The sequence below is a fragment of the Leptidea sinapis genome, chromosome 2 (genome assembly GCF_905404315.1).
Source record: "Leptidea sinapis chromosome 2, ilLepSina1.1, whole genome shotgun sequence".
NCBI classification, from domain to species: Eukaryota; Metazoa; Arthropoda; class Insecta; order Lepidoptera; family Pieridae; genus Leptidea; species Leptidea sinapis.
In genome coordinates, this window is record NC_066266.1 from 6,341,808 (window position 1) to 6,368,925 (window position 27,118).

Consider the following 27,118-nt stretch of genomic DNA (forward strand, 5'->3'; position numbering starts at 1 on the left):
CAATCTCGTTGTGTTAGTATTAGTAAAATTTTTAAATCTTCTGATAGCAAAAGTAGCACTGAGTTTATTTGAGATTGCCTCGATATGAGCTCCCTATTGTAGTTTTTCATCTAATATTAAAGTAATATATATATAGGATATATTGGAACATATTAACCTTGGTCTCAATATCAAGGTCAGAAGGTCAGAGTATCAAGTGGCCAGTGAATTATCTCAGGACCATGATGCCAAATGGAGGTCGGTAATTCTAATTACTAACTCTACTGGGAAACTGGCAAGATATTCCGGCTGTTCCGAAGACATAATATTATATTAAATCTTTTAAAAATATTTTTTTGAAATGATAATCGTCGTTAGAATTCAGTTTCACAGTTCACGCCACATAGTCAAATACCATCTGTAATAATCAGAGTAAAAACTCTAGTTTTTGGATATAAAATTTTCCTTTTTCCAAGTCTCTCTTATTCCTCGTCTACATTAATGCCATTTGTAGCCTCAAAATAATGTGAGAATGTTCTTTTCGCAGACGACACTTCATAAATTTATAATATTGATAGAAATTCACAGAATTTAAATTTAATAAACCGATCCTTGGAAAACATATCTAAATAGTTCATGGTGAATTATTTGTCACTTAACGAGCAAAAATAAAAAGTATTGTTTTCCCTACCAAATGTAAAAAAAAAATACTGAAAATACGGGACGAGACGAGCAGGACGTACAGCTCATGGTAATTGATATGCCCTGCCCATTACAATTCAGTGCCGCTCGAATTCTTGAAAAACCCCAAAAACTCTGAGCGGCACTACAACTGCGCTCGTCACCTTGAGATTTAAGATGTTAAGTCTCATTTGCCCAGTAATTTCACTAGCTACGGCGCCCTTCAGACTTTACTGCTTCACGGTAGAAATAGGCGCCGTTGTGGTACTCATAATCTAGCCGGCATTCTGTGCAAAGGAGCCTCCCACTGGTTGTTTGTATAATATATTATATAAGTATCAAAATAAATGGGAAACCTTTAAAACTTGTAGATTCTACGTTATTTCTTGAAATATATTCCAATCTTATGTACCGTTTGCATGATGGTGAATGACTGTAGGTACACAGACATTGATATAACAATGTTTGGTCAGTGATCTAATTTCCTGCTTTATATTACTACTAGCGGACCCAACAGACGTCCTGTACACACGTTTTAAATTTTAAAAAAATCGGTCCAGACGTTAGGAGGACATCACTTACATATTTAGGAGAATAATATGTCGACTGTAGTGAGAATCTAAACCAATCTCAAATTCACTGGAACACTAAAAAAAATCATCAAAATCGGTGCAGCCATCTAGGAGGTAATTGTCAATTTAAACCATCCTCGAATCCACTTGAATACACACAGAAAATTTCATTATCAGTCAAATCGGTCCGGCCGTTTAGGAGGAGTTCACTGTCAACACACGTACAGAAGAATTATATATTTAAAGATATTAATTCCAAAAATTTCGATGGTCTGATAAAATCTTGCTACAATAAGTATATTCTAACAAAAAATTCTTATGCAATTATATTTTTATATCACCTCTTAACGATTTGGGTGAAATTTACTAGGTTTTGAGGTTGAAAAAACTATTTAACGCAATTTTTCGTTTTCACACTGAACAAAACTAGATCATACAGGTCCTTTAGTAAATGAAATAAATTCTATCTTTATAAGGTTTGTTTCAATCCCGCTTCATCGGAGATCTTTTTTATATTTTGTACCCGTTAACATAATACAAGTAAATCAACGGTTATTTTAAGTACTTACCAGACTTAGGTCTCTCCTCCCCAGCCGCGGGGTTGTTCAACGTGAACCTCAGGCTGAGCACACCTTGCAGGTCCTCAAGAGGGACCAGAGATCGTAAGATGGCTCGAGCACGAAGTGATTCGTTTTTACCCTGGAATCATATTGTTGCTACATATTTGTAGGCCCATTGCACACATCAAATTGAAATTTCTAGGAAATATTGAAATTTCTGGGAAATATTGGTTAGAGCGTGTAAACCCAGTAGAAACTTCCTTAAACGGACGATAAAATCACTGAAATTTATGGGCCAAGTACAATGTTATACATTTAATTTAACGAAATCGTACAGCAGTTCATTGTAAGATCCTAAATATAGTCTTCGTCGTCATATGACTCGGGATATTTCTAATAATATTTAACCAACCAGAGCGATGACGGCGGCGTCGGGCGCGCACCGTCCGAGCAGGTCCACCAGCGTGCAGTAGAAGTTCAAGATGGCGGCGCCCGTGTCAATGTAGTCTTCGTCGTCATCCGACTCGGGCAGCGGGTGACTGAACTGTAACAATGCAATTGGTTATGTATATTAATGCAACATCCACGCTTCCCAGTTCATTTGGCAACATTGAATTGGTTTCTATCACAATATCATTCATATCACAAGATCACTTATTGAATTTACAGATAGCCTGAAAAATTCATTAAAATCTATGCAGCCGTTTTGGGATTCATAAGGAGCATAAATATCGAAGTGTCTTACTGTTTACTACAAGGATGGGGAATTAAAAGTAATTAGGCTGCCTGCGAGTCAAGATTACTTTTTTTCGCTCTTGTTGTTGGTACTCTTCGTGGAATGAACGCCTTTTCCTAAACTTATTAATGTGTGCAGTCAATCTAGTTTCATTAATCCTCTCTGCAGGAAAAAGCATCCTAACACGACTTTCTCCACATTTTTTTTGAATTTCAATAAAACCAACAAGGTGATTTAAACTATTTTTTTATCATTATAACGTATAATTAAACATTCATAATATTATGACTAATTAAAAAAATACTTAAACATGACTAACGTTAACGTCTCCCTCCTGCTCCATCTCCCTCAGTTTCCTCCTGTCGGCGATCCTCTCACTCATCTTGTTCGCGTCCACGATCGCCTTGAGCAGACCCTCGCCCTCGCCTCGTAGCGCCGGTCCCAAACACTCTGGACGTCTGATCAGGAGACGAATCACGAGGTTGGCATTCTCCTCGACGCTTTCTCCGTTCACCTGTATGCAAATAAAAGTATTTATTTAATAAGTACAACCATATTACATATATTATTACATTATATATAGACATCCACAGTTCATCTGTATGTAAATGGAAATCTAGTTTATATAAATTCCTTAATTAGTTTATATTAAAAAAAAATCTTAATATTATTACCATAATTATTCACTTCTATTTGTCCAAATATATATTTTCTCTGTATTTTTCTTTTATAATACCACATTACCTAAAGCTAGTCTTAAAATCGCTATTATTGTTGTATTTTCATAGTTATTAATTTATGCTAAACATGCTGAGTACACACCCTCGTGGAGTTGCAGCCTATCTTGTATTTAGCTGATAGTTTTTTTTTGTTTATTATGTATTTGTTGTAATTCTGTTGTGTGTACCTATTAAATAAATAAATAAATATAAGTATTATGGGACCCTTAACTCTTTATTAAAATAATGTAGGCATATGCATATTAACGTACGTGCATTTATTTACTTTTTTATTTAAATCCTATTTTGAATATAAATATTTGAATTGGAATATAAAAAAATGCAGAAATAATTAACTCTTAGTATTTTAATGAGACTTAAGACAATCTCAATGATGCAAAATAAAATTAAAAAAGATCATAAAAAACACGCCATTTCAGCGCGGCGCTACAATTACGACATAAATATAATTAAAAAAAAATAAGTTAATAATAAGACCAAACCAACAATTCATATTTATTTAAAAGAAAACAATATTATAGTCATCATTAGATAGACGCTACTCACCTACGAGTTTTAACGGCTACGGCGCGGCGTGGGACAAGTAGGTAGCCTATGCGCGGTTAGTAAATTATATACAGGTTGTCCCGAAATGATATTATGGGAAATTGATTCATTAAGATAAGTATTTTTTAATTAATTTTTATATACAACGGTTACGTGGCTCAACCCTAAGATTTATTTAATATCGCCACTATACCTCCACTAGATCTTCTTTAAGACAAAAGTAGATTTTACCTCATGTAATGAAAGACGATTATGATTAACTCGTTATCACTTAAAATGATCTGAAATTGAGTTATTTCAGGAAGGAACTTAATTAAAAATTTACTTACTTAAAGATTAATAAATTTTTCCCCATGCAACTTACCCAAACACAGAACCGCAAGAAGTCCAGATACCGCTCACCCTCCACAGGGTCCCACCCCAGGTCCGGGTAGCCTTTCTCGATAAGCTCAGAGTTACTCTGCAGTCCACACCTCGACAGGTATACCGCTATCTTTTCTAAATAGTGCTCCCTACAAACGAAATAAAATATATTTAGCAATGCTTACAATAATCACAATCAAATGCCAAAATAAAATATTAGCAAGTCCATATTGGTTAATTCATTATAATATTGGCCTGATAACATAATAATAGTAGCTAAGAAGTACTAAAAATGTAATCATCCTTAATAGTACACACATATGACTCCTCAGGGTGATGAAGGTGAAAGCAAATGGTGGACCCAGGCGTCGCCACACTACCAGCCAGTGGCCGCCGCATTAAATATTTCATCATCATTTCATCCGGAAGATGTCCACTGCTGGACAAAGGCCTCCCCAAAGATCGCCATGACGGTCCTGCGATGCCCTCATCCAACGGTGATCTTAACCAGATCGTCGGTCCATCTTGTGGACTACCAACACTACGTCTTCCAGAAGTGATAGTAATTCGAGGACTTTACTGCCCCAACGGCCATCGAGCTATGAGCCAAAATGTTTCATATTGAACTGAAAATTCAAAGTATGTAAAAAGATGTTTTCTTACCGCAATGCCAAAGCCAACTCGGTATTCTCCATAAGACTAGAGTAGGCCACGTCGAGCGGGGTGGACCCTCTGAGCGAGGGTCTGGATAGTAAGATGTTAGAGTTCTCCAGCAAGAAATCGAAGTGATCGAACATGGCCTTCTGGTTCTGTCGGCCCGTGCGGCAGAAGTAGCACAGGAACCGGCAACACGCCACCACCATCTCGTGACTAGTGTCCTGGAGACCAGAGAGTTGCTAAGGTAGTTCTTGTGATTTGGTAAGTTAGGAAGGCTGGGGTAATTACGCACTAAGCCTCTTGATTTGTTCATTGTGAGTGTCAGGTTGGTTCAGAAGATCGTATTATCCGTGCCCGTCGATTGGCCACGCTCCTACACTATTTAAACAAGAGTCTCAGAGTATTACTGTCTCTACTAGCATCTTCTACATAAACAGCTATCCATCGCTGCCCAATGGTAATGGGTGCTTGATTGAGGGACACTACATTCTTCATTGTTTATCTATTACATTAGAGCGACATCTTCCGTAATATTGTGTGTGTTTAGATAAATACCAGTTGTCGAGTTTAACCAGACGATAACAGTTATGTTAATTCATTCTATATCTATTTAAAGGAAATTTATTTTACTGCCCAGTAACTTTAAGGAATCATTTATCGGTTATAGTATTCCCGAACTGGAGTCGATATACTTTATAAATATAACGTTCATAATTACTCTCTGTATGTACATACCAAGAGAACAGTTACCACGATATCAGATTCAATAACGTCTTAAAGTAATGTCTCACTGCTTGTTGTGTATTTGAAATTTTAAGTGTTGCTTACCTTTTCTTTGTCCTCGGGTGTAGGCGGCGAGGCGGTTGGAGCGTCAGACTGTGCCTGCGCCCGTCTTCCCAGCGTGTTCATCATCACTGCCATGACGTTCTCGTGCACGCGGAGAACTCTGTACACAAAACTCATAAACTATTTCAAGCTATTACGGCTGTTGCTATTAACTTATTTCAACCGCATTCGAATGTTGTTTCTTACTTGCAACAGTAATATCGTAATACCATTCATATGTCAAAATGAGAGACATTAAGAAATGTATTAATGGACTCATTCTTAGTTTAATCTATCTACAAGTTTAAATTAAAGTAGAGTTACTTATTAGTCTAAGTTAAGGCTAGATTGTAATGCAAGTGGGGAAACATTATAATAACTAAATTATTATGTTCCCTACAGGAAAGAAAAAAACGATTTATATACAAAACGTACACGCCCTGGTAAACATTTTACGACGAGCAGATAATATTAATGAACATACCTGATTAAATCAGGATGCTGGAAGAAGGTGTGATTGTTCACCAGTTTCCTGAAAATAGAAATCAATGTTCATAAAAAATTATAATATGACTAATAATTACTTAACTGACATTGATTGACGCTTTAGGTATACAATATCCCTTTTACTAGACATTGTTCTGTTCATAATAAAAAAAACTCTTGCGTGTGGAATTTCGTAAATTTCTTAGCTGATCTCTACTTGGTAAAAGAAATATTACTACCAAATTTCAAGTCTCTACGCCTTATGGTTCCAGAGATATCGTGGTGAGTCAATATATAGGTGGAAATCTCTTATTTATAATTTTATAGATTACTAGCTGACCCAGCAAACGTTGTATTGCCTATATTAAAATAGCGATACAAACGTAACTGTTGATCGTAGATGGGTGAAAATTTGAAGTCGTATGTATTTTTTAATGCTGGCTCATAATCAAATAAATTTAAAAAAAAGTCAACAAAATTGAAAAAAATTGGCGTGGTCCACGCCTTAACATTTAGGTGGATGAAAAATAGATGTTGTCCGATTCTCAGACCTACCCAATATGCACTCAAAATTTCATGAGAATCGGTCAAGCCTTTTCGAAGGAGTTTAACTACAAACACCGCGACATGAGAATTTTATATATTAGATGTTTAGGCTAATACTACTTGTAATTTCCACCAGTAAAGTTTATTGACGTCATTCATATACTATTTTGGAATAAATAGGGGTAGCTTAAAATTTGGAGTCGTTTTCTTGGATGATTCGTTTTATTTTAAACTAGCTCAACCGACAGACGTTGTTCTGTATATAATTAATAAAATAATATGTTGTATGAATGTGTAATATATAATAACATCCAGAATTATTTCGTAAAATATGCACCCTGTTGCTGTTATTAAATTGTTGCAAAGCAGAACTGTCAAACCGTGCATCAATAAATTCTCTCATAGAAAATATTTCAATACAAAACAAATATTGGAAATAAAAATAATTGTTTAAACGAAATCTGGCCGTTTAAAGTGGGTCAAAATCACGCCCAAATTTGTCGGTTACGAACAAACATACATACAGGTGAAGCTAATAAAATGGGTGTAAAAAAGAGCATATATAAACGAAGTAAAGAAAGTTCTCGCGCATGTTGCGGTAATCGTCACTCACAAAGATAGAAGGGTGCACTCTTTGCCTAAGGTATCGATCGACATTGAGGATCGATTGACATATTGGTTGTCAAATGTCAAATATTATAGTTGCGAAATTTAATTTGTGACAAAACTTAAGATTTATCAATCTACATCAAAATAATCTGATAGATAGTTAACAACTGTAGTTAATCTACCAACTATAGTTAGCTAAAATTAAGTTAAAGTTTATTTTTTACCTCCCGAGGAAGTTAGAAAAAAGGTAAAAATTCTAATTAGATACTCATTTGAAACTATTCTTTCAATTTGATTTCTGAATGACGGGGGACACCTCAATGAAAAATCAAAATCGTTGTTTTTATTTAATTCCGAGCATTTTCATATTTATTCGCCTTTTAAACCTTCTCTGGACTTCCACAAATTCAAGACCAAAATTACCCAAATCGGTCCACCCGTTCTCGAGTTTTAGCGAGACTAACGAACAGCAATTCATATTTTATATATATAGATAGATTTGTGGTTGGTCTCAATCGTAACTCTATTGTAATAATATACCTTTAAAATTTCTGTATAAACAATAGGTTCTTCTACCTTCACTAATCACTGTAATACAATATGTACAAATTAAAGCAATTAAGTGTATTGAATTGTATGTTCATTCCTAATAATTAATGTGAAAAAAATGGGCAAAAAAAATAGAATTAAAATGGCCGCTCTAGTATTTCTACTAGTCTTACTCTTATGTCTCAAGTTGACGAGCACAATTGTAGTGCCGCTCAGAATTTTTGGGGTTTTTCAATAATCCTGATTGGCACTGCATTGTAATGGGCAGACTTATCAATTACCATCAGCTGAAAGTCCTGCTCGTCTCGTCTCTTATTTTAATAAAAAAAAAAACTCTCTGTAAGGGTCAGCGCAGACCGAACTGCAAAATGCTCGCGCATGGTCGACCAAAATTTTTACTGCTCGAGCATGCAGGCGACATTAACGACAATGCGCGGGCCATCTCTGTTAAATATGGTCTGGGTTGCCCGGCGGCGAACGGTTTCCTTCCTTCGGCAACACTGACTGACTGACGCTTGCGCTCGCGCATGTAGAATGCATACTCGAACACGCAGTCGGCTTGCTCGAGCATGGGCGTGTATTCAATTTTGCGAAGTATGATAATAATCATAAGATATTTTTTTCAATAATCTCAGTAAATGCTCTGCTCTGCTCTGCTCTTGGTGTGCATTGGTCATGTATTTCTGTCTATTAAACGTCTGTCGAATTGCCGAAACAAATATTATGTAGCTGTCAGTATGTCACTCACCATAGGCGCTTCCTCATGAGCTCCTCCTCTTCCTGGCTCATCTGCACGGGCAGCAGTGCTCGGATCTGGCTCAGTCCCACCCACATCTCAGCCACGTCTAGCTTCGTCTTCGCGTTGATCACGTACGTCTTCTCGAGAGCTCGGATCAGTTCACCGATCGCATCGTATTGCCGAACCAACAAACTGGACAGTGCAAAGAGTTAATATCTTTGGGTTTAAAGAAATCATGTATAGATGTAAACTACATGATGAAAATGTTTGAAACATTCTTTAAAAGAGGTACAAAAATATTTGAACAATTTATATTGCATGAAAGGACATCGGGAAGTCAGTTAATATGTAGCGTCTTTAAAAATCATTTTTTTTTATAAAATTAAGGGAACAGACGAGCAGGACCTTCAGTTAATGGTATTTAATACGCCCTGCCCATTACAATGCATTTCCTCTCAGGATTCTTGAAAAACACAAAAATTCTGAACGGCAATACAATAGCCCTTGTCACCTCGAGACATAAGATGTTAAGTCTCATTTGCCCAGTAATTTCACTAGATACGGCGCCCTTCAGACCTAAACACAATAATGTTTACACATTACTGCTTCACGGCAGAAATAGGCGCAGTTGTGGTACCCATAATCTATCCGGCAACCTGTGCAAAGGAGCCTTCCAAAATCTACTTAGGTACTTTCAAAATCATTTGAGCAATTATCAAACTTAATAATTTAATGAAGCACTGAGTTAAAACTTATAATGTAAAACATTAAATGAAATTGGAGTTAATTAATTAACATTTAAATATCTGGTTGACCGAGCTTCGTGGCCGTGTTGGATGACTTTCTCGTGGCATCATGAGGGTAGTGTTAATTTTTAATTCATCTCTAACAGCGAATTCAAAGCGAACCCTGCGAACTAATAAATTTTTGGAGCCGATTGTTTTGTACAAAAATAAATTTGTATTTATACAAGATTGGATCCTTTGCCCTATTTTGGGCTACAGATCTCGCTGCTATTTAATATTTAATCAACTACTCTTGAAACACGGATGATGCAAATAGTCTCTTTTCTTTAAATTCAATTCGATCAATCATTATTTAATTAGATTCGACAATATCTTCTGTAAGTTAATTAAATCTCAACTCACCTAAACATTTCTCTGACGAGTTTCGGGGTTTCAATCTGTGATTCCTCTGCCCAGTTTACGATGGTCTGAATTAGCACTTTACGGAACTTTTCTTCTGGAGTCTTCTTTGGCGGTTCTTCCAGTGCCTGCAATATTAATAATATCAGATAAGTCTATTCAAGTTAAAACAAAACGTTTACCAGTACTTCTAACATTAATTTATACAGTTAAGAGTATTTATTTCAGATACCTGATATTTTTCAAAGCAAAATTCGAACGTACTCCTCAAAATTGTACCTACTCGTGTAATATATATACTTAACTATAAGTACTCGTACAATTACAACTATATATAGGGATGGTATCTAAGATTTCCAAACGATGTATATCCCAATATAATTATACGTATGCTTCATAGAAATCTAAATAAGTAGGCACAAAGATCATTAAGCGCCATAATGTCGCCTCATAGATCCAGCGTCCAAGTAGTGATTTAGTATATTTTTATTAATTTTGAACAGCGAACGTGAAAAGTCGCGTAAACATGGTGTATTTCAGTACTTCTTAATGCGGAAACTGTTTCGCAACATAACCTAACCCAATCAAAATATTAAATTCAATCGCTATATTTTTTAACTAATATCCTGCTATTAAATAAAATTTGAATTGCCGTCACTTTGCAGCATTGCTGCACGAGTCATTCAATTTCTATCAACTATGAAATTTTGAGCACTTATAAAGTTTTTATTACCTTCTTCTTTAGATTTCTATGGTATGCTTTTTATGATGTATATATTGTTTAGATTTGTGGGGAGATGAGCTCATTGTACGATGTAAAATATAATAAATCAAAAAAGTAAACACGTTGCTCTTGTGGAAAAATTTCTTTTTCGGCATTTTCCAGTACAACTTCTACTATATTCATAAAAATTATATAATTTATTACTTGAGTTAGTTACTACTGTGCATGTTTGTAGGATGTGTGTTATGCTATCTTTTGTAGATTCATGCGTTTTATGTGTCTATTGTCGATCGTACATATTTATTTCCTAAATAGATTAATATTTATTATGAAAAAAAAGGACGAGACGAGCAGGACGTTCAGCTGATGATAATTGATACGCCATGCCCATTACAATGCAGTACCGCTCAGGATTTTTAAAGACCCCAAAAATTATGAGCAGCATTACATTTGCGCTCGTCACATTGAGACAAGATGTTATGTATCATTTGCCTAGTAATTTCGACGGCCTTCAGACCGAAACACAGTAAAGTTTACACATTACTGCTTCACGGCAGAAATAGGCGCCGTTGTGGTACCCATAATCTAGACGGCATCCTGTGCAAAGGAGCCTCCCACTGGTAGTTACAGAAGACTATAAAAATGTTTTCTACAACACTCGTGAAGATGAACTCAATCGTGGTCTCAATGGCTTTTTCTTTTATAGCGTATAAAAGTACTAGAACTATTGTCAAACGTAAAACAGTCTGTGCTTACTTCTCAAGGAAGTTAAGGAGAAACTTCTAATTTTATCACACAATCTACAATTACCTCTTCAACAACTGTTTCACTTTCTTCCTGGAATTAAAATATTTCAACTCAAGTATTATATTGTTCTGTGTGTCCACATTACATTCTGGCTACCTGTTCATCGTTTGGTGAGTTATCTTTAATGTCTAATGATAAGGGGTCACAAAATACTTTTTATTTTATTATGATTTAGCATTGAAACATACACACAACTTAAAATTTTCACGTTTTTAAGATAAACCCATGTTTTATAATCGCTATTGTTTTATTCTGTTCCATCCAAGATTCGCAATAGGGTTGCAAGATGGCAATAAAATATTTACATTAATTATATATTTTTTTTCACAATTTAAATTAACCTTCAACCATAGCAATATGTCAGTATAAATATTCATAAGAAAACTATACAGAGACATCACTAAATGATAATTTTAATAACAAGTAATAATTATTGAAGGGTTCCGCATTATTGTACAAGATAAGTCATAACGGCAATAATTTTGTAATAGAAACGATAGGGGGCGCCATATCTGTATTTAATAATTTGGAAATGTAGTATTCGCTTTTTCAGGTTTAAATATACCTCTACCTACTTACCTTAAAGAATCCCTATGGACCAATATTACATTCAATACGTAGACAAATCACGGCATATAAAAACAAAGCCGAAATATGGAACACTCCACAAATCACACTTTTTTTTATGGAATAGGAGGACAAACGAGCGTACGGGTCACCTGGTGTTAAGTGATCACCGCCGCCCACATTCTCTTGCAACACCAGAGGAATCACAAGAGCGTTGCCGGCCTTTAAGGAAGGTGTACGCGCTTTTTTTGAAGGTACCCATGTCGTATCGTCCCGGAAACACTGCACAAGGAAGCTCATTCCACAGCTTTGTAGTACGTTGAAGAAAGCTCCTTGAAAACCGCACTTTGGAGGACCATCACACATCCAGATGGTGGGGATGATATCCTAACTTGTGGCGTGTAGTGCGAAGGTGGAATTCGGCGGCAGGAATCAGGTCCCCGTAATAAATGCGGTAGAAGACACACAATGAAGCAACGTGTCTACGCAACGCCAAGTGATCACTATAATAAGCTTCGACTGTTGTAACTAATTTTTGCAGCATTCACTCCAGATATTCAAAATATTCTTGGTCTAAAAGTAGTAGTGTAAAACATTTATTCAGTTCAGGTTTGATACGGATAGTAACAGTTGACACACGACTGACAGCCGTTCCCAATATTCAGTATATCTCTTACTTGAGATAAAAATCGTAACTATCGTTGACTATTCTGTCTCAATAAACTTATCGACGGTAACTCACCTTATCCATACACGCTGCCTGTCATTGGGACGACGTATAGCTTACCAGCGATAGAAGTTCGTATGGAAATTGCAATTCACGCGTCGCAATATAAGGCGATAAGAATGACTTATCGGATATATTGGGACAGCTACAGATTATGGACAGCTAATTACTGACAGTAGAACTTAGTTATTTATCTCTATCTGTACATAGTATATTGGGAACGGCCGTAAGAAGAAAAGTGTTCATCCTATACCATCATTCCGCTATCAGATTTTTGTATGGGAACATTAATTCCTTACAGATTACTGTTTCACGGCAGAAATAGGAGCCGTTGTGCTACCCATAAACTAGCCGACATCCGGTGTAAAGGAGCCTCCCACTGGTTGTTGTAGTTATCATTTAGTTATGTCTCTGTATAGTTTTGTTTAAAAATAATTAAACTACATATTATAACAATAAATAGTATTCTTTAGGTATAGTACTTACCTTAGGTTCCTCTTCGAGCTCTTTCACAGTGTTGATGATGTTGTAAATTTTTCCAAACGGTCCGGATTTGACTTCTGGCTCCGTTGCCTATTGTGAAAGACAATCAAAATTATGAGATATTTTTCTTGCCAACGTTTCAACAGTTTTAAAACTTACACACAAAGGGAATACGCAAATTTTCACAAATATTTAACTCCATATTTTACATTGCTTCATAATATATTAAAATATATATATATATATCTTAAAAATATCCAATCGACACGGATACCTTAAGCGCCCATTGTTTAAGGCGTTTGGTGCACATGTGCTATGACGTCATAGCTTTATTTTTTATTTTTTTTGAATAATTTAATACTTTATTTCATTTTCTTTTACACTCACTGCAAATAACTTAAATTAGTAAATGTACAATATTTATTACATAATTCTGATTATTTACATCTTTTTATCGCTAATTGTAATAATACGGTATTGCAGTGATATTAAAAGAGCCTCTGACCCCGAAACTAGTTAAAACTGTATCTTAGGGGTCAGTGATTCCTCGACAAACGATAATGACAAACGAAACAAAATTAAATAAATAAAATTCAATGTTAATGTATGTGTGAATGTGTGCGTGTGTGTGTTTGTGTGTATGTGTGTGTGTATGTGTGTGCGTGTGTGTGTGCGTGTGGGTGTGTGTGTGTGTGTAATAGCCCATAACAACAAACAAGTAAGTGGAAAAGTTTGGTTGAACATAATGAAGTAACATTAAATGTTGTTATAATTTAACGTCATGTTTACTGCGACCAATATATAGCGTTAGTTTTAAAATATTTAAATAAAAGGACGATTCGACGAATTGAAGTTTGATAAAAGAAAAAATCTTATTTCAATCAAATAAATGTTACTCTATTGAATAACAGAGTTAAATAAAACTTGACCGTATCTATTCCTCTGTTTCAAATCTATATATATATAAGAGATTATAGATATCACTGGAACCATTAGAGCTAAAGACTTGAAATTTGGTTGGAATATTCTTTTCACCGAGTTTTCAGTTCACTTTTCAGCTGAGACGGATTTTCCAAAATTCCATCCACAAGAGTTTTTTTTTATTATGAACAGAACAGCGTCTGTCGGGTCAGCTAGTAGAAAATAATGTTAAGACACAAAATGTAATGCTATGTCTAATCAATCATCATGAGTAAAAGAGAGAAATATACGGATTCCACGAGTCAATGATTTCTATTAAGATAATTAATACACGTCTTATTACACGGTTTTTATTAGCTTCACCTGTTTGTATGTTTGTTTGTAACCGACTCATTTCGGCGCCATTTTGACCAACTTCAAACGGCCAGATATCGTTCAAACTTTTTGGATTTATCAAGGACCGATGACAATACATTAATTTGAAAAAAATTCTCCATTTTTCAATTTGCAAAAATTTTTTTGTTTATATTATTTTCATCTATCGTTGGTAAGGCAAGAATTGAATTGAATTTTTAATTTTAACCATTATCTTTAACCGATTTATGTAATATAAGGAAATTTTCCAATACACTAGAGAATTTTTTGTGCATTTTTGTATTTTTAAGTTTTTTTTTAACTTTTTTAATTTAAATCTGTACTGAATCTACTCTGTTTTATAAGTTCCTACAAAACACTACTTAAAATCATGTTATTGTTCGACAAGTATCTAATTTCACTGGTTTTATGCCAATTATTATAATAGTTGTTGAAATTCTGTTCGTTGATTAGCATGCTTTGAAATTATAAAGAAATCTTACGTCAGAGTCGGGTTCCTGGAGCGCGTTGAGCGACACGTGCGACATGAGACTCTCGTGGAAGCCGTTCATCCTGGTGATCAGCTCCTCGCCGCACGGGCAGTTATCAGGGTCCTCTTCTTCCATGTGCTTGAAGCCTGTCAATCACATATCTCAAACATTATTCTGGCTTTTAAACATTTTGTACGTTACCTGTCTCCAACAGGCGTAAGCAGAGTTCGCAGTGATAGTTTTAATTTCATATAAAGAATTGTAAATTATTGTATATTTTTATAATCTCAATGCTTTAGCAATGTCTTAACTTCTCAATCTCAAGCAGTTACTGATAGATTAGCACTTAGGTTCAAAGAAGCGACCCATCTAAATGACCCTGGTTGCTGTGATTCATCTAGTATTGAAACAGAGTAGAAGCGGAGTGATCACTTTTTTTTATGAAAATAAGGGACGAGACGAGCAGGGCGTTCAGCTGATGATAATTGATCCGACCTGCCCATTACAATGCAGTGCCGCTCAGATTTATTGAAAAACCCGAAAATTCTGAGCGGCACTAAAACTGCGCTCGTCACTTAAGATGTCAAGTCCCATTTGCCCAGTAATTTCACTAGCTACGGTGTCCTTCAGACCAAAACGCAGTAATGCTCAAACATTACTGCTTCACGGTTGAAATAGGCACCGTTGTGGTATACATAATAAAGCCGGAATCCGGAGCACGCACTTATAGTATGCACCTAGTTTCCACAATTAAAAAAAAAAATGTTTTATTAATTAGACAAATGCAATTTTGAAAAAAGGTTTCGTTTTAGATTTTAGTGACACGTGCAGGATGGAGGAGGAGATTTAAAGTTTGGACTGAGCTCATGAAGGCTAGGAAATAATGAGAAATGCAAGCTAGGAGTGTTGATACACTTGTTTCGGGCAATGGTAAGCATATTAAAGTTATGAAGTCGATATCATTTACCCTATAACTGCCATGAAAAACAAAAGAAGCGGTCAGCTTGCTATTACAGCTCTTTGATAAGCATTAATCTAATATATAAAATTCTCGTGTCATGGTGTTAAACATTGAACTCCTCCGAGACGGCTTGACCAATTGTCATGAAATTTTGAGTGCATATTGGGTAGGTCTGAGAATCGGACAACATATATTTTTCTTCCCCCTAAATGTTAAGGGTGGTTTTTTGACATTTTTTTTTAATTTCTTTGATTATGAGTCAGCATTAAAAAATACATACAACTTTAAATTTTCACCCATCTACGATCAACAGTTACTTTTGTATCGCGATTTTAATATTGGCAATACAACGTTTGCTGGGTCAGCTAGTAGCTGATAAAATCTTGAAGTACTTACTCAATATAGCGTTCATCTGTTCCCGCGGTGGACACCGGAACTCTCTGGTCTTCTTGGCAGCCACAGCACTGGGCAGGTCAGACTGCTTGATCTCTGTGTAGCGTCTGTAACCATCGATAGTTATTACTGCATTATATACAATATCTTTGCAAAATTATATAAAATACCAACACCGTTTATGTTATGTACGAAATGTAATGTATTTCTTGTTCCATTATATAGATAAGCAAGGTAATGGTCTACAGATCTCTCTCTGGGGTCGGTCCTTCATGTCTGAGGATTGTGGTCAGCATTATGGTTGCATCTGATTAAACCAAAATTCTGAGTGCCTCTACAATTGCGCGCGTCAACATGGGACAAAGGTGTTAAGTCTCATTTGCCCAGACTTTACAGCTGACGACCTACGGCGCCCTTCTGACCGAAACACAATAATGCTTACACATTACTGCTTCGAGGCAGAAATAAGCGCCGTTGAGGTACCCATAATCTAGCTGGCATCCTGTGCAAAGGAACTTCTGTACAACGCGTCTCTAACAACGTGAATTTGGTCAGTCCATTTTGTTGGAGACCGCCTGCGCAATCTTTTACCTTCGCTATTTCCAACCACAATTATTTTTTCCAAGCTTTCATCATCCTATGCATTGGTCTTCAGATAAAAGATATTATTTAAAAATCTACAAAAGGTACCTAAGCTGGTCACTCTGCAAATCCCCAACAAAGTCATGCGCGAAGGCGATGATGAACTCCACGCGGTGTCGCAGCTGGATATCATTGAGGTGCTGCAGCAGGTAGCACATCTGCAGCTTAGCGCCCTCGGCCATCTTCATGTGAAGCAGACCCTTCCTGTGCTCGTCCTTGCCCTCTGATCAAGAATTTAATAATAATTAATAGAATTAATAGTTTTTAGATCATTACAAATGATATCATTCCTACATAATATTCGTTTAAATTTAAGAAATATTTATTCAAGTTATATAAGTTCAAGCGTTCTTCGCCTTTACAGTCTCCATCCACGGACCCAAAAATATATGCAGCCCACCGGGTTAATCATGGACCTCTCGTTCTAGGGCTTAATGGTCCTTTCCAACGTGATATCCTGTGAATCCAACTATTAATTGTAAGACCAAGTAGCTGTCGCCCATCTGCAATTTATCCCCTTAACCAGCAATTATTGCCATCCAACAGTAAACAGGCAAACTGCAAATTACTGATTTTTTTATCTGATATATCTATGATTCTACTATCATTAAATTTACATCTTATCTTATATCTTTAAACGAGCAATCCTTGTATATAGATAATCTGAATCTCGGAAACGGCTCCAACTATTTTAATGAAATTTAGTTTAGATAGTTTCGAGGGCGAGAAATCGATCTAGCTATAGTTTCGATTTTAAAAAATGTAGTTTGATCCGTGTTTTGATGAGATACAGCTACAAGAATATTAGAATACAAAGGTAAATTTCGCCACTACATACAAGACTATAATAGCTCAGATGGGACATTGGGTGAGCCGGAAAGCAGAAAACCCCGGTTCGAATCCAGATGTCCTATTAGTGTTTCTTTTGATAAAGTTTTGTACATTCTTAAAAATCCGTGCAACGCTCGTTCATCCGGATATTTAATTGTTTATGTGATATGTGCACTTTTGGATCTTCCAAGCATTTTCTTTGACTAATACACGTAATAAGTCGCTACCAGTCGTGATACAAAAATTCTATTTCAGCTACTAACACACCATTTTTATCGTAATTTGTAACTTTAACTATTTGGTAAATTAATTTATTATTATTTTATATATTATATTCTGAATTGAATTAATAAATGAGTGCCTATAGCTATGTGTGTTAAATCATTTAAAATATTGAGTTTAAAGTGAGCTGTCAGTAAATTTATAAAATCTGTCTACTGGAAATACCACCTCTGAGTATAATTTCATACTGACAACTATGACAAATACTATTTCGATTCCTGTCAAACGCAGTCGCCCTAAAAAGGTCACTTAACTTTGGGCTAAATAAAATAATAATAAAAATGTATCTTTTAAGCAAAAATTAATGTAGAAACAATTATACCCGTTTTAATTTTCAAAAATGATTTAATTTAAACGTGTAACACTCTCGGTAATCAAAGAAAATACTATAAGCTAACCTCTCTAGTCCGTGTAATTGTAACTTATATTTAAATTACCTTTATCAAAAGTTGGATCCCAAGTCTCAGGGTTGATCATTATGAGTAGCTTCTCCACGTCTTCATCCCTCATCATGCCAACCAACAACAGCCGGTCTACCAGCTTTATCAGGGGTCTGTAGAAAAGAGAATCTATAATATAATACACTGATGCACGTATTGATGCAGTTTTAAGCCACAAGGTGAAGCCAAGGGCACCCACACTCGAGTCGGAGAATTGCACTTTTTTCTGAGTGATATATATATAGTGTTTTATATTTATACCTACTTACAAGGAAAACACTCAAACATAATTTAACAAATAAATTTCAAACATTAATTTTACAAATTGAGCGCATAGAATTTATAACGCATCTTATTATTAAGCTTTTTAAAAAAAGAGTTAAAACTTCTTGCATATAGTTCTTTTTAAAATAATGCATGGCGGAACAAAACATGATAAATGAAGAACAAGGTAGAATTAAATAAATAAAATAAAAATCAGCTTTGCAACACACTTGTGTTGATGTGATTCAATGTTTCAATGAACCACACGTTTTTATATTTGTATATTTTAAGTTGCTTCATTTTATTATTTGTGTGTGTGTTGAAATAAATGTATATTCTTCCTTTCTTTCTTTCTAAATGAATTGTGATACATTTTAGAAATGTTGTATTTCTGCCCGCATATTTCAGTTATATAGACATAAATCAAAATGGCCGCATCTCTTGCGGATGTCTATGGACGGCTGGTTTTAACTCTCCATCAGGTTTTTCCGTTTGCCCCCTCTTACATAAAAAATTCAGTCTCACCCCATTTGTCACACTAAGTCAATGGTACTTTCCGAAAAGGTGAAGTAAAAGCGTAAGTCTTTAGTCCCACTTGTGTAGAAATATGCGAGAGAGAATAAGGTTTCGAAAGACCACCACCTAAGAGTACATGGCGTATCAATTACCATCAGATAATTATGATAAATTTCGCATGAATTCTTTTATTTATCAGTAGAAAGTACTCTCATATATATAGTGAAACACAATTTTCAATTATTACGCTTAATTATTGAAATTATTTGACGTAAAAAAGTTTACACTTAAGAATTGTTACAATTATTTTAAATAATAAGGCACGGAGGTATTGTATATCAATGTAAAATATATACACAGTATACGTATAGCTCATGGAAATTGTGCGATAACGATGACGCGAGTTCCATGATTTTTGTTCACCCAAAAAATGCACATAATATAATATACACAGTACAAATTATGGCTCATGGATATCGTTCTGTAACTATGACGTAAGTTCCATGCTTATTGTTCACCCAAAAAGTGCTTACAACGCCCATAGAAGTTTTCACTTCAGAAACGCATAAAGTCTTAACGTAATAATTATAGTTTTTGTAAAATTAATTGAACTCGTATATTGAACTTGCGACTTTAGGTTACGGAATTCGCGTCATGAAGAGTATAGAATAGAGTCCTAAGTAAAAGATACGATGTTCTGCGACGTAAATTTTAACATATCCCAATTGCTGAAAGTCGAATCATTCATGAAATGAAAGAGCTTGAAACAAAACTACTTAATCTTAATTTTAGGTGACAGGGTGTGGTATCACCAGTACGTACAGGAACAGGTTCTCGTTGCTGCCGCCGACAGGGTCCCGGTTGTGAACCTGGTTGGTCTCCACGGCCTCCGCCAAGGCCTGCATCACGAACTCCCGCACCACCTCCAGTGGGAAGTGAGGCGAGTACAGGTTACTGATGTCAGATATGTTCTCGCTGGAAGGTATACACAATAAGGAATATTGGGATAATAATATACATAGTGAGGGTTATCACTTTAAAAACACAACAAATTGTTTAGATTAGTAAGAGCGACATTTCATGTCAATTTCCTAATATGCAAATATTGGGGTTGAGCAGGTTATCAACTGTAAAGTAGATCCTGTAGATGAAGCCACAACCTGAGAGTTGAACAAAGCAAACAAGATTTTAAGACGATACTCAACTCGAACGGTTAGCTCAGTTGGCAGAGCGCTCGCACGGAACGCGAGGGGTCCTGGGTTCGAGGCCCGCATCGTTCATAAAATTTTGTTTTCAAATTTTATTTGTGTATTAATCCCAGAAGTGAGGATTATCACATTAAAAACTTAACAAATTGTTTATAATACACGGAAAGCCGGGGCGCTACTATTATAAAAGACAAAGTTATTTATTTGCAAGACACATTTCTAGCTAATCTTGTTACAAATTTTCATAAGCATGTGGCTTCGCCTTGACAGGCATGCAAATATTGTTACGTTTTATAATTAATATTATGAACTAACATAAATCAATAATTGGTACATTCAAGTTGGCCAACGTAAGCAACACAAGCTTCACCTTAGCTCAGGGCAACTTATGTCGGTGCTGCGACTACTGCATCGACTGCTGAAGATAGCAAAAGTAATATAAGTCTCAGAGTCGGGCATAATATTAGATTCGCTGCAACCACAGAGTAGGGATGGACTAACCTGCTTAACTTTATATAAATTAGAGTTATTATATCTTTCATGGTGACGAGGAAGGTTGAGAGGAAAAGACCAAGAGGCCAAAGTCCGAAGAGGAGGTTGGATCAGATATCCGAACATCTGGATACCGCTGCCATCTGTCTGGATGGCACTGCACCAGGCAACGTAACCGATGGAGGGGTTCTGCTGACAGTCTACGGAGTCATGATCCTCAGCAGTGAGGAGACGACGAAGAAGAAGAATTATTCTGCTCGGTTTAAAGTTAATTTAACGGAAGCGGCATAACAAGTTTATATTTATCCCTGGTAAAACTATTATGAATATCATTGATTTACCATGAATGTATCATCAACGATAGGAGGAAGTGTGCGTTGCAATTGTTAACTGGCAACATAAACTAATAATAATTAGTCTTCGATCAGAAACACTCACGCAATATTGGTCATGTTCATATGTGGTCGAACGCTCTCAGTCTGAAGAGATCGGAGACTGTGCCGCATCTCTGGATCTTCGTAGAGAGACTTCAGCTCACCCCCCAGTGGTATGACGAATTCATTCTTACAAGCCTCCCTGGAAAATGAAAAATGCTGTCAGTCGTAGAAGGCCACGACATCGAAACAACTTCTTATCTTCAACAAATTTTTTATAATATAAGAAATATATTCGGAAGTTTTTTGTAGAAATTATTTTATCGGTGTATTTATATAGTATACGTTTTAAGTTTTTTCGTGTTGTCCGAGTACAGTGCTATTTTGCCATACAAAAACTGCCTAAAAAGTTAGCTTAGACCATATTTGAATTTGCATAAGTTTATTTTAAGGGCAAAGAGGCAGTTTAGTTATATTGTTTCCACTGTGACACTAATATGGAATACCCCCAGATAGCCGCTCGCTAGAAATATATTTGGTACTTATCGAAATGGTGATCAGAATAAGGCAAGTGGGTATCACCCAAATGAACTGAACTACTTCTTAAGTTCTAGTGTGTGCCTATTAAATTTCTGTCGCTTATAAAGACATTCATTTAAACATAATATGCATTTTATATCTAAGCACAGTCCTATATATTATATGCAGCCATTTAATTACAGCCAGCTGAACGTCCTGCTCGTCTCGTCTCAAATTTTCATTAAAAAAAATATAACAAGGTTTGTTGCCCGTTCCAACGCTCAGTTACATTGTCATGTCGCTTCACGTGACACATATTGATGCTGTACGGTATACTTACATAGTGGTGGCGTGCGACTCCAGATGTAAGGCGATGAGCAGGTCGTAGAATCCCTGCCGCAGCGGCCCTGACAGGTACTGGCTCTGTATCGCGTACAACAGCTGCTTCTGGTCCACGTGTTGACACAACGCGTGCGCGGCTCTGGCGTATTAACATGCAACATTATTAACTTCACCTTCAAAAACTTATAAAACAATGCGATCGAAGATCTACGTGAAGAACGTTCTTCACGCTTTCTTCAAGACTGTGTGATGTATATCTACAGGTCATGTTTATCAGTGTATTTTTGTGCTTTTAAAGCGATCTAAAGTTAATGAAACTATCCTAAAGTTGTGAGTAGTGCGAGAATATAATAATTTGCACCACATAGGGCCTGCGTTACGCTCCCTTCATATTTTCAATCACATTACAAATAGTGAAAGACAAATATTCCTTTATTAAATATGAATTATACTATAGAATAAAAAATTATTAACATATAAAGAATATTTAAAAAATTGTCATTCATCATGATCACTTTCACTATTATTTGATAAACGTGTATATAATGTGTTATTAAGAAAAGAATATACGCATTGCTTATCTAAAACTACAATTATTGAGCAAACAATATTATCGAAACGACTATGCTTATTACCCAGGATAATATGTAGCTTTATATAGACAACACAAAAATATTGTACTAACGTTTAACTATATTAAAATATGGTAAATTGGGTCCTGACTATAAATCTTAAATACGAAATCAGACTTCATTTAGCCCTTAGAAGAAACCCTGAAAACCAGCCAAATGTTTTTTAACTTTGTTTCACTGTAATTTGTAATGCGACACGGCTTCATAGTTTTTTAACCGATTTAAAAAAAGGAGGAGATTCTCAATTCGTCGGTATGTTTTATTATGTTTATTACCTCAAAACTTTCGACTGGGTGAACCGATTTTGATAATTCTTTTTTTTTTAAAGCTGGTGCTTACCTTGTGATAATTTAGTTCAGACCTGACAATTGCTTCCATGAGAAAATCATAAAAGTCTTAAATTTGCTGTACATACATTTATGTACAAAGTGGATGATAAATTTACGAATAACTCAATATCGCGCCAACCGATTTCGACGATTCTTTTTTATAGGAAAGGATATACTTCAAAGATAGTTTGGTTAGGTTCTGATTACGGAATCCATGGCAAAGTAACGGAACTCTTCAAGTAAGCGCTTTCTCAGTCATTTCAAAATATCGGGATAGTCAAAATAAAAATTAAATTTTTATGAGCCACCTTCACCAATAAAAAGAAATGGAGTGTGCTTTCTCACTCAAGTACACTCGGCGGTCCCGAGTTCACCCTAGCCTTTCACACTCTGAGGATCACCCCAACCTACGAAAAATTGTGTGTGTGTAGTTATAGTCAAAATCCAATATAATATAATGTGGAACTGTGCGGTCATTAGCTTTAGTGAATAATCGACAACGTCACACGAGTTGCACATACTATTTTGTTTTACAAATGCGCCAAATTATGTATTATTTCCGACTCCAAATTCGTTTTTAATCTTTTGTAACTTGAATTATAATTTTATTTATTAAATTTAACTGTCAGACGCGTCAATCTCAATTCAGTTTTGATATTTAGATTGTGTTTTTTTGTTATTATTTTATTTATTTTAGCAATTTTATCTAAATTTGCGTGTGCCAATTATAATTTACGTGCGGACAAGTAAACTTTTCGCACTCTAACAGTTTCATTTACGAAAAAAACTCGCGGGTAATTTTAAAATAGGCAAACGGCTCTTTTTCAACCGCAACAGCGAGCGCCACGATACTACTTTTGCCGCATGAGTTTTACAAAAGAAGTTTTCTCTTCAAACAAGACATTTTCAAGTAAAAAGAAGAATCACCTGTAATTGCTCTGGTAGCAGAGAGCGGCGTACAACGTGAGCGTATGAGAGTGGAAGCTGAGCAGCTTGTCCATCTCGATCAGCTCCAGGATATCGATGCAGCGGTCCTCCTCTGGGATTAGAATGAAACACAATGTTAGGTTTAACTTAAAAACTCAACCACAATCGGTTGGTCTTTCATGCAGTGCGGTTTCAAAAATAACCATTATTAAATACTAGCTGATGCCCGCAATTTAGTCCGCGTAGATACAGGAGTTTTAATAATAATAGGCAAGTTTGGAATTGAAGATTATCTCATGTCCTATTCTTGTAACGGTTCCCCTTTTCGCTTCCGTTCCCAGCATATTATATGAATCTTATTTCGAGGAAGATTGCTATGGCAAACTAAACCTACTATTGGTATAGTTATAGCTCATCGACGTGAATTACAGTTTTTCACAAATCCCGCGGGTACCATTAATGTTTCCGGGAAAAATGTCCCTTGTTGGTGAGTAATTCTAAAAGAAATAAATAAACAAGGTTGTGAATGTTACCAGGAATGTGCAGCGCTAACATGGACACGGCGTCTTCACATAGCATGGACCAACCCCTGATGTCTGACAGCTTGAGGGCGTGGACTTGCAGCGATTGGTTCGGTACCTGAACGTACATACAAGTATTAGTATTTCCTTAACAGAATTATCATGTCACAGACCAAATACCTTCATAAATCTTTTAAGGGTGAGGAAAAATGGACCTGCTACGGTCCAAATGACAGTCATGCAAACAACAAGAGTTAAAACTAAAAAATTTGATCCAACGTGAAGACATTTACTGCAGAAGGCCACCAAGTACACAATAGTTTGAATAACTAATTCTAGTTATTTACTGTCTGAAAAACATTTTCTAAGGTTATTCTATAACAGTGTAATAAGTTGCAATCTAACACCATAAAATTGAATTAGGTTGGAGTAAACATAGGGGTACCTAATCAAATATCGAGGCTAGACTGGAAACTCCAAAGAAAATAACTGAAATTAACTTAAACTGAAATACATCCATGCTGGACAAAGGCCTCCCCAAAGATCTCCACGACAATTGGTCCTGCACTGCCCTCATCCAACGTTGTCCATATCATCAGTCAATCTTGGGTCACCAATGATTGCCGCGAGTTCATATATGTAAGCAATACTATTAAATAATCAAGTTTCTTTAATAAAGATATTTTAAGATAAACATAGAATTATACGAGTTCGAGGGCACGAAAACCCTCCGTGTACGGATCCGTGCGTGTGAAACAAGTACGAATGGAGAAAGTACGGAGACATCCTGTTGGTTACCCCTCAGTTTGATACCTTTTAAATATAGTTCACAGTTCTAGAGTGGTAAAAACTACCGTGAATATAAGCTATTTGTTTTAGAAACTCACCCGAGCCCACTGGTGGGGTTTGAGGCACTGTACTTTGAGCCTGGGCGGGAACTGTGGGTTGACGTGCTTGTCGCTGGTGGGGAGGACTGCCGCGCTCAGCGGGAGACTGGTGGAAGACCTGCCCAGCTCTATCTGCAGGATCTCCTTGGAGGTAGCCTCCACGAATATTGCGGGGAACAGTTTGGTCTCTGGTTCCATCTGGAGTTATTCATTACAAAATCTTATATTACACAAAATAGCTTTAATATAACTTATAATATAATTACATACATATTTATATATGAAAGTGGACGACAAACAGGTATAAGAAATCTTGGAGATGTGTTTCTAGACTTTGAGGAGACTTTTTAGATATTGCTCTTCGCTTGAACTTTTCGAAAAAACCCATATCGTGTCGGAACTCCTCGAAAAGAAAGCTGAAATCCAGAGTTGGTTATGCGTGGATGTTAGGTCTTTAAAAACCGAACTGGTCGAGGAACGCCAAGTATATATAGTGTAGGAATGATAATCTTATATATAAAATTCTCGTGTCACAATGTTCGTTCCCGTACTCCTCCAAAACGGCTTGACCGATTCTCATGAATTTTGTGAGCATATTGAGTAGGTCTGAGAATCGGCCAACATCTATTTTTCATACCCCTAAATGTTAAGGGTGGTCCACACGATTTTTTTTTTAATTTTTGTGATATTTTTTTTTAAATTTGTTTGATTATGAGTCAGCATTAAAAAATACATACAACTTCAAATTTTCACCCATCTACGATGAACAGTTACTTTTGTATCGCGATTTTAATATCGGCAATACAACGTTTGCTGGGTCAGCTAGTATAATATAATATTGATACACTTTTACACACATTGTCTTAGCCCAAACTAGGCATAACCTGTACTATGGGCACAATACAACCATATATTTAACACAATATACTTACTTACACATATACTTACAACAAACATCCATATTCATCACATAAATATTTGCACCTACCGTGATACAAACGCTGGACCTCTAACCACTGTGCTATATAGGTCGTCTATACCAATTTAATATATTATATAAGATCGTGGATGTGGTGCGGAACTTGTTAAATACAGTTGTACTAAATAGTTTCGAGACAAACTCAGTGATATCGCACCTTGAACCTCACGCTGGTTTCCTTCCCCTCGCAGGTGAAGGCGACGCTTCCGGTGGACGTGTCGACAGAGCAGCCGATGAACATTCCCTGTGAGGCTCCCTTGGCTGTGGCCTCCGCCATCACCTCGTTGTAAAGCTCATCAGCGCGTACCATGTAGCACGAGTGACGGTTCACACTGCAGATAGAATCAAAGCAGCTCTTACTATAAACTGATTGATATATATCTCTTGGTAAAGAAAAAGTGTTATGTCCTAAGACTCAAAACAAAAATGACTTAGGGACCTTCAAGCTAAGAGTAACTTAAAGGCCGGCAACGCATCCTTTGACCCCTGGTGTTTTCGTATAATTGTAATATATAATCTATTAAAAGCTTAGGAGTAAATATCATAATTTTAAAAAGATCTAAAAAAAATCATTCATTCACCTGTTACTTTTACTTCGTTTGTATAGAGCTTGAATCACTACTGGTATGTTTATCGTATTAAATTTTTCGCATATTTGGTCCTTAGAATTAACTGACTAATTTTAAATAAAACTCCTTTTAAAGGATTAAAACGAGTGTAATAGCTGTGTTTTACAATAGATTTTGCGACAGTTTTATTATTATTTTAGTTA

The 27,118-nt window shown here is 35.9% G+C and overlaps 1 protein-coding gene across 6 annotated transcripts in view; it reads right to left on the reverse strand.

Annotated features, from left to right (window-relative positions):
- LOC126975416 (ryanodine receptor) overlaps positions 1–27,118 on the reverse strand; it is a 189,105-nt gene that overhangs the window by 82,477 nt on the left and 79,510 nt on the right. For all 6 annotated transcript variants that reach the window (XM_050823328.1, XM_050823310.1, XM_050823312.1 and 3 more), the window contains 21 exons: positions 26,504–26,678; positions 25,368–25,565; positions 24,493–24,598; positions 23,960–24,071; positions 22,070–22,210; positions 21,275–21,412; positions 19,959–20,111; positions 18,354–18,469; positions 16,852–17,026; positions 16,165–16,268; positions 14,820–14,953; positions 13,045–13,131; positions 9,737–9,861; positions 8,598–8,780; positions 6,144–6,191; positions 5,663–5,780; positions 4,841–5,055; positions 4,179–4,326; positions 2,848–3,042; positions 2,205–2,336; positions 1,802–1,931 (listed from right to left, as the gene is read on the reverse strand). In XM_050823328.1, the coding sequence (XP_050679285.1) occupies positions 1,802–1,931; positions 2,205–2,336; positions 2,848–3,042; positions 4,179–4,326; positions 4,841–5,055; positions 5,663–5,780; positions 6,144–6,191; positions 8,598–8,780; positions 9,737–9,861; positions 13,045–13,131; positions 14,820–14,953; positions 16,165–16,268; positions 16,852–17,026; positions 18,354–18,469; positions 19,959–20,111; positions 21,275–21,412; positions 22,070–22,210; positions 23,960–24,071; positions 24,493–24,598; positions 25,368–25,565; positions 26,504–26,678 (2,933 nt within the window). The remainder of the gene's footprint in view (positions 1–1,801; positions 1,932–2,204; positions 2,337–2,847; positions 3,043–4,178; positions 4,327–4,840; positions 5,056–5,662; positions 5,781–6,143; positions 6,192–8,597; positions 8,781–9,736; positions 9,862–13,044; positions 13,132–14,819; positions 14,954–16,164; positions 16,269–16,851; positions 17,027–18,353; positions 18,470–19,958; positions 20,112–21,274; positions 21,413–22,069; positions 22,211–23,959; positions 24,072–24,492; positions 24,599–25,367; positions 25,566–26,503; positions 26,679–27,118) is intronic.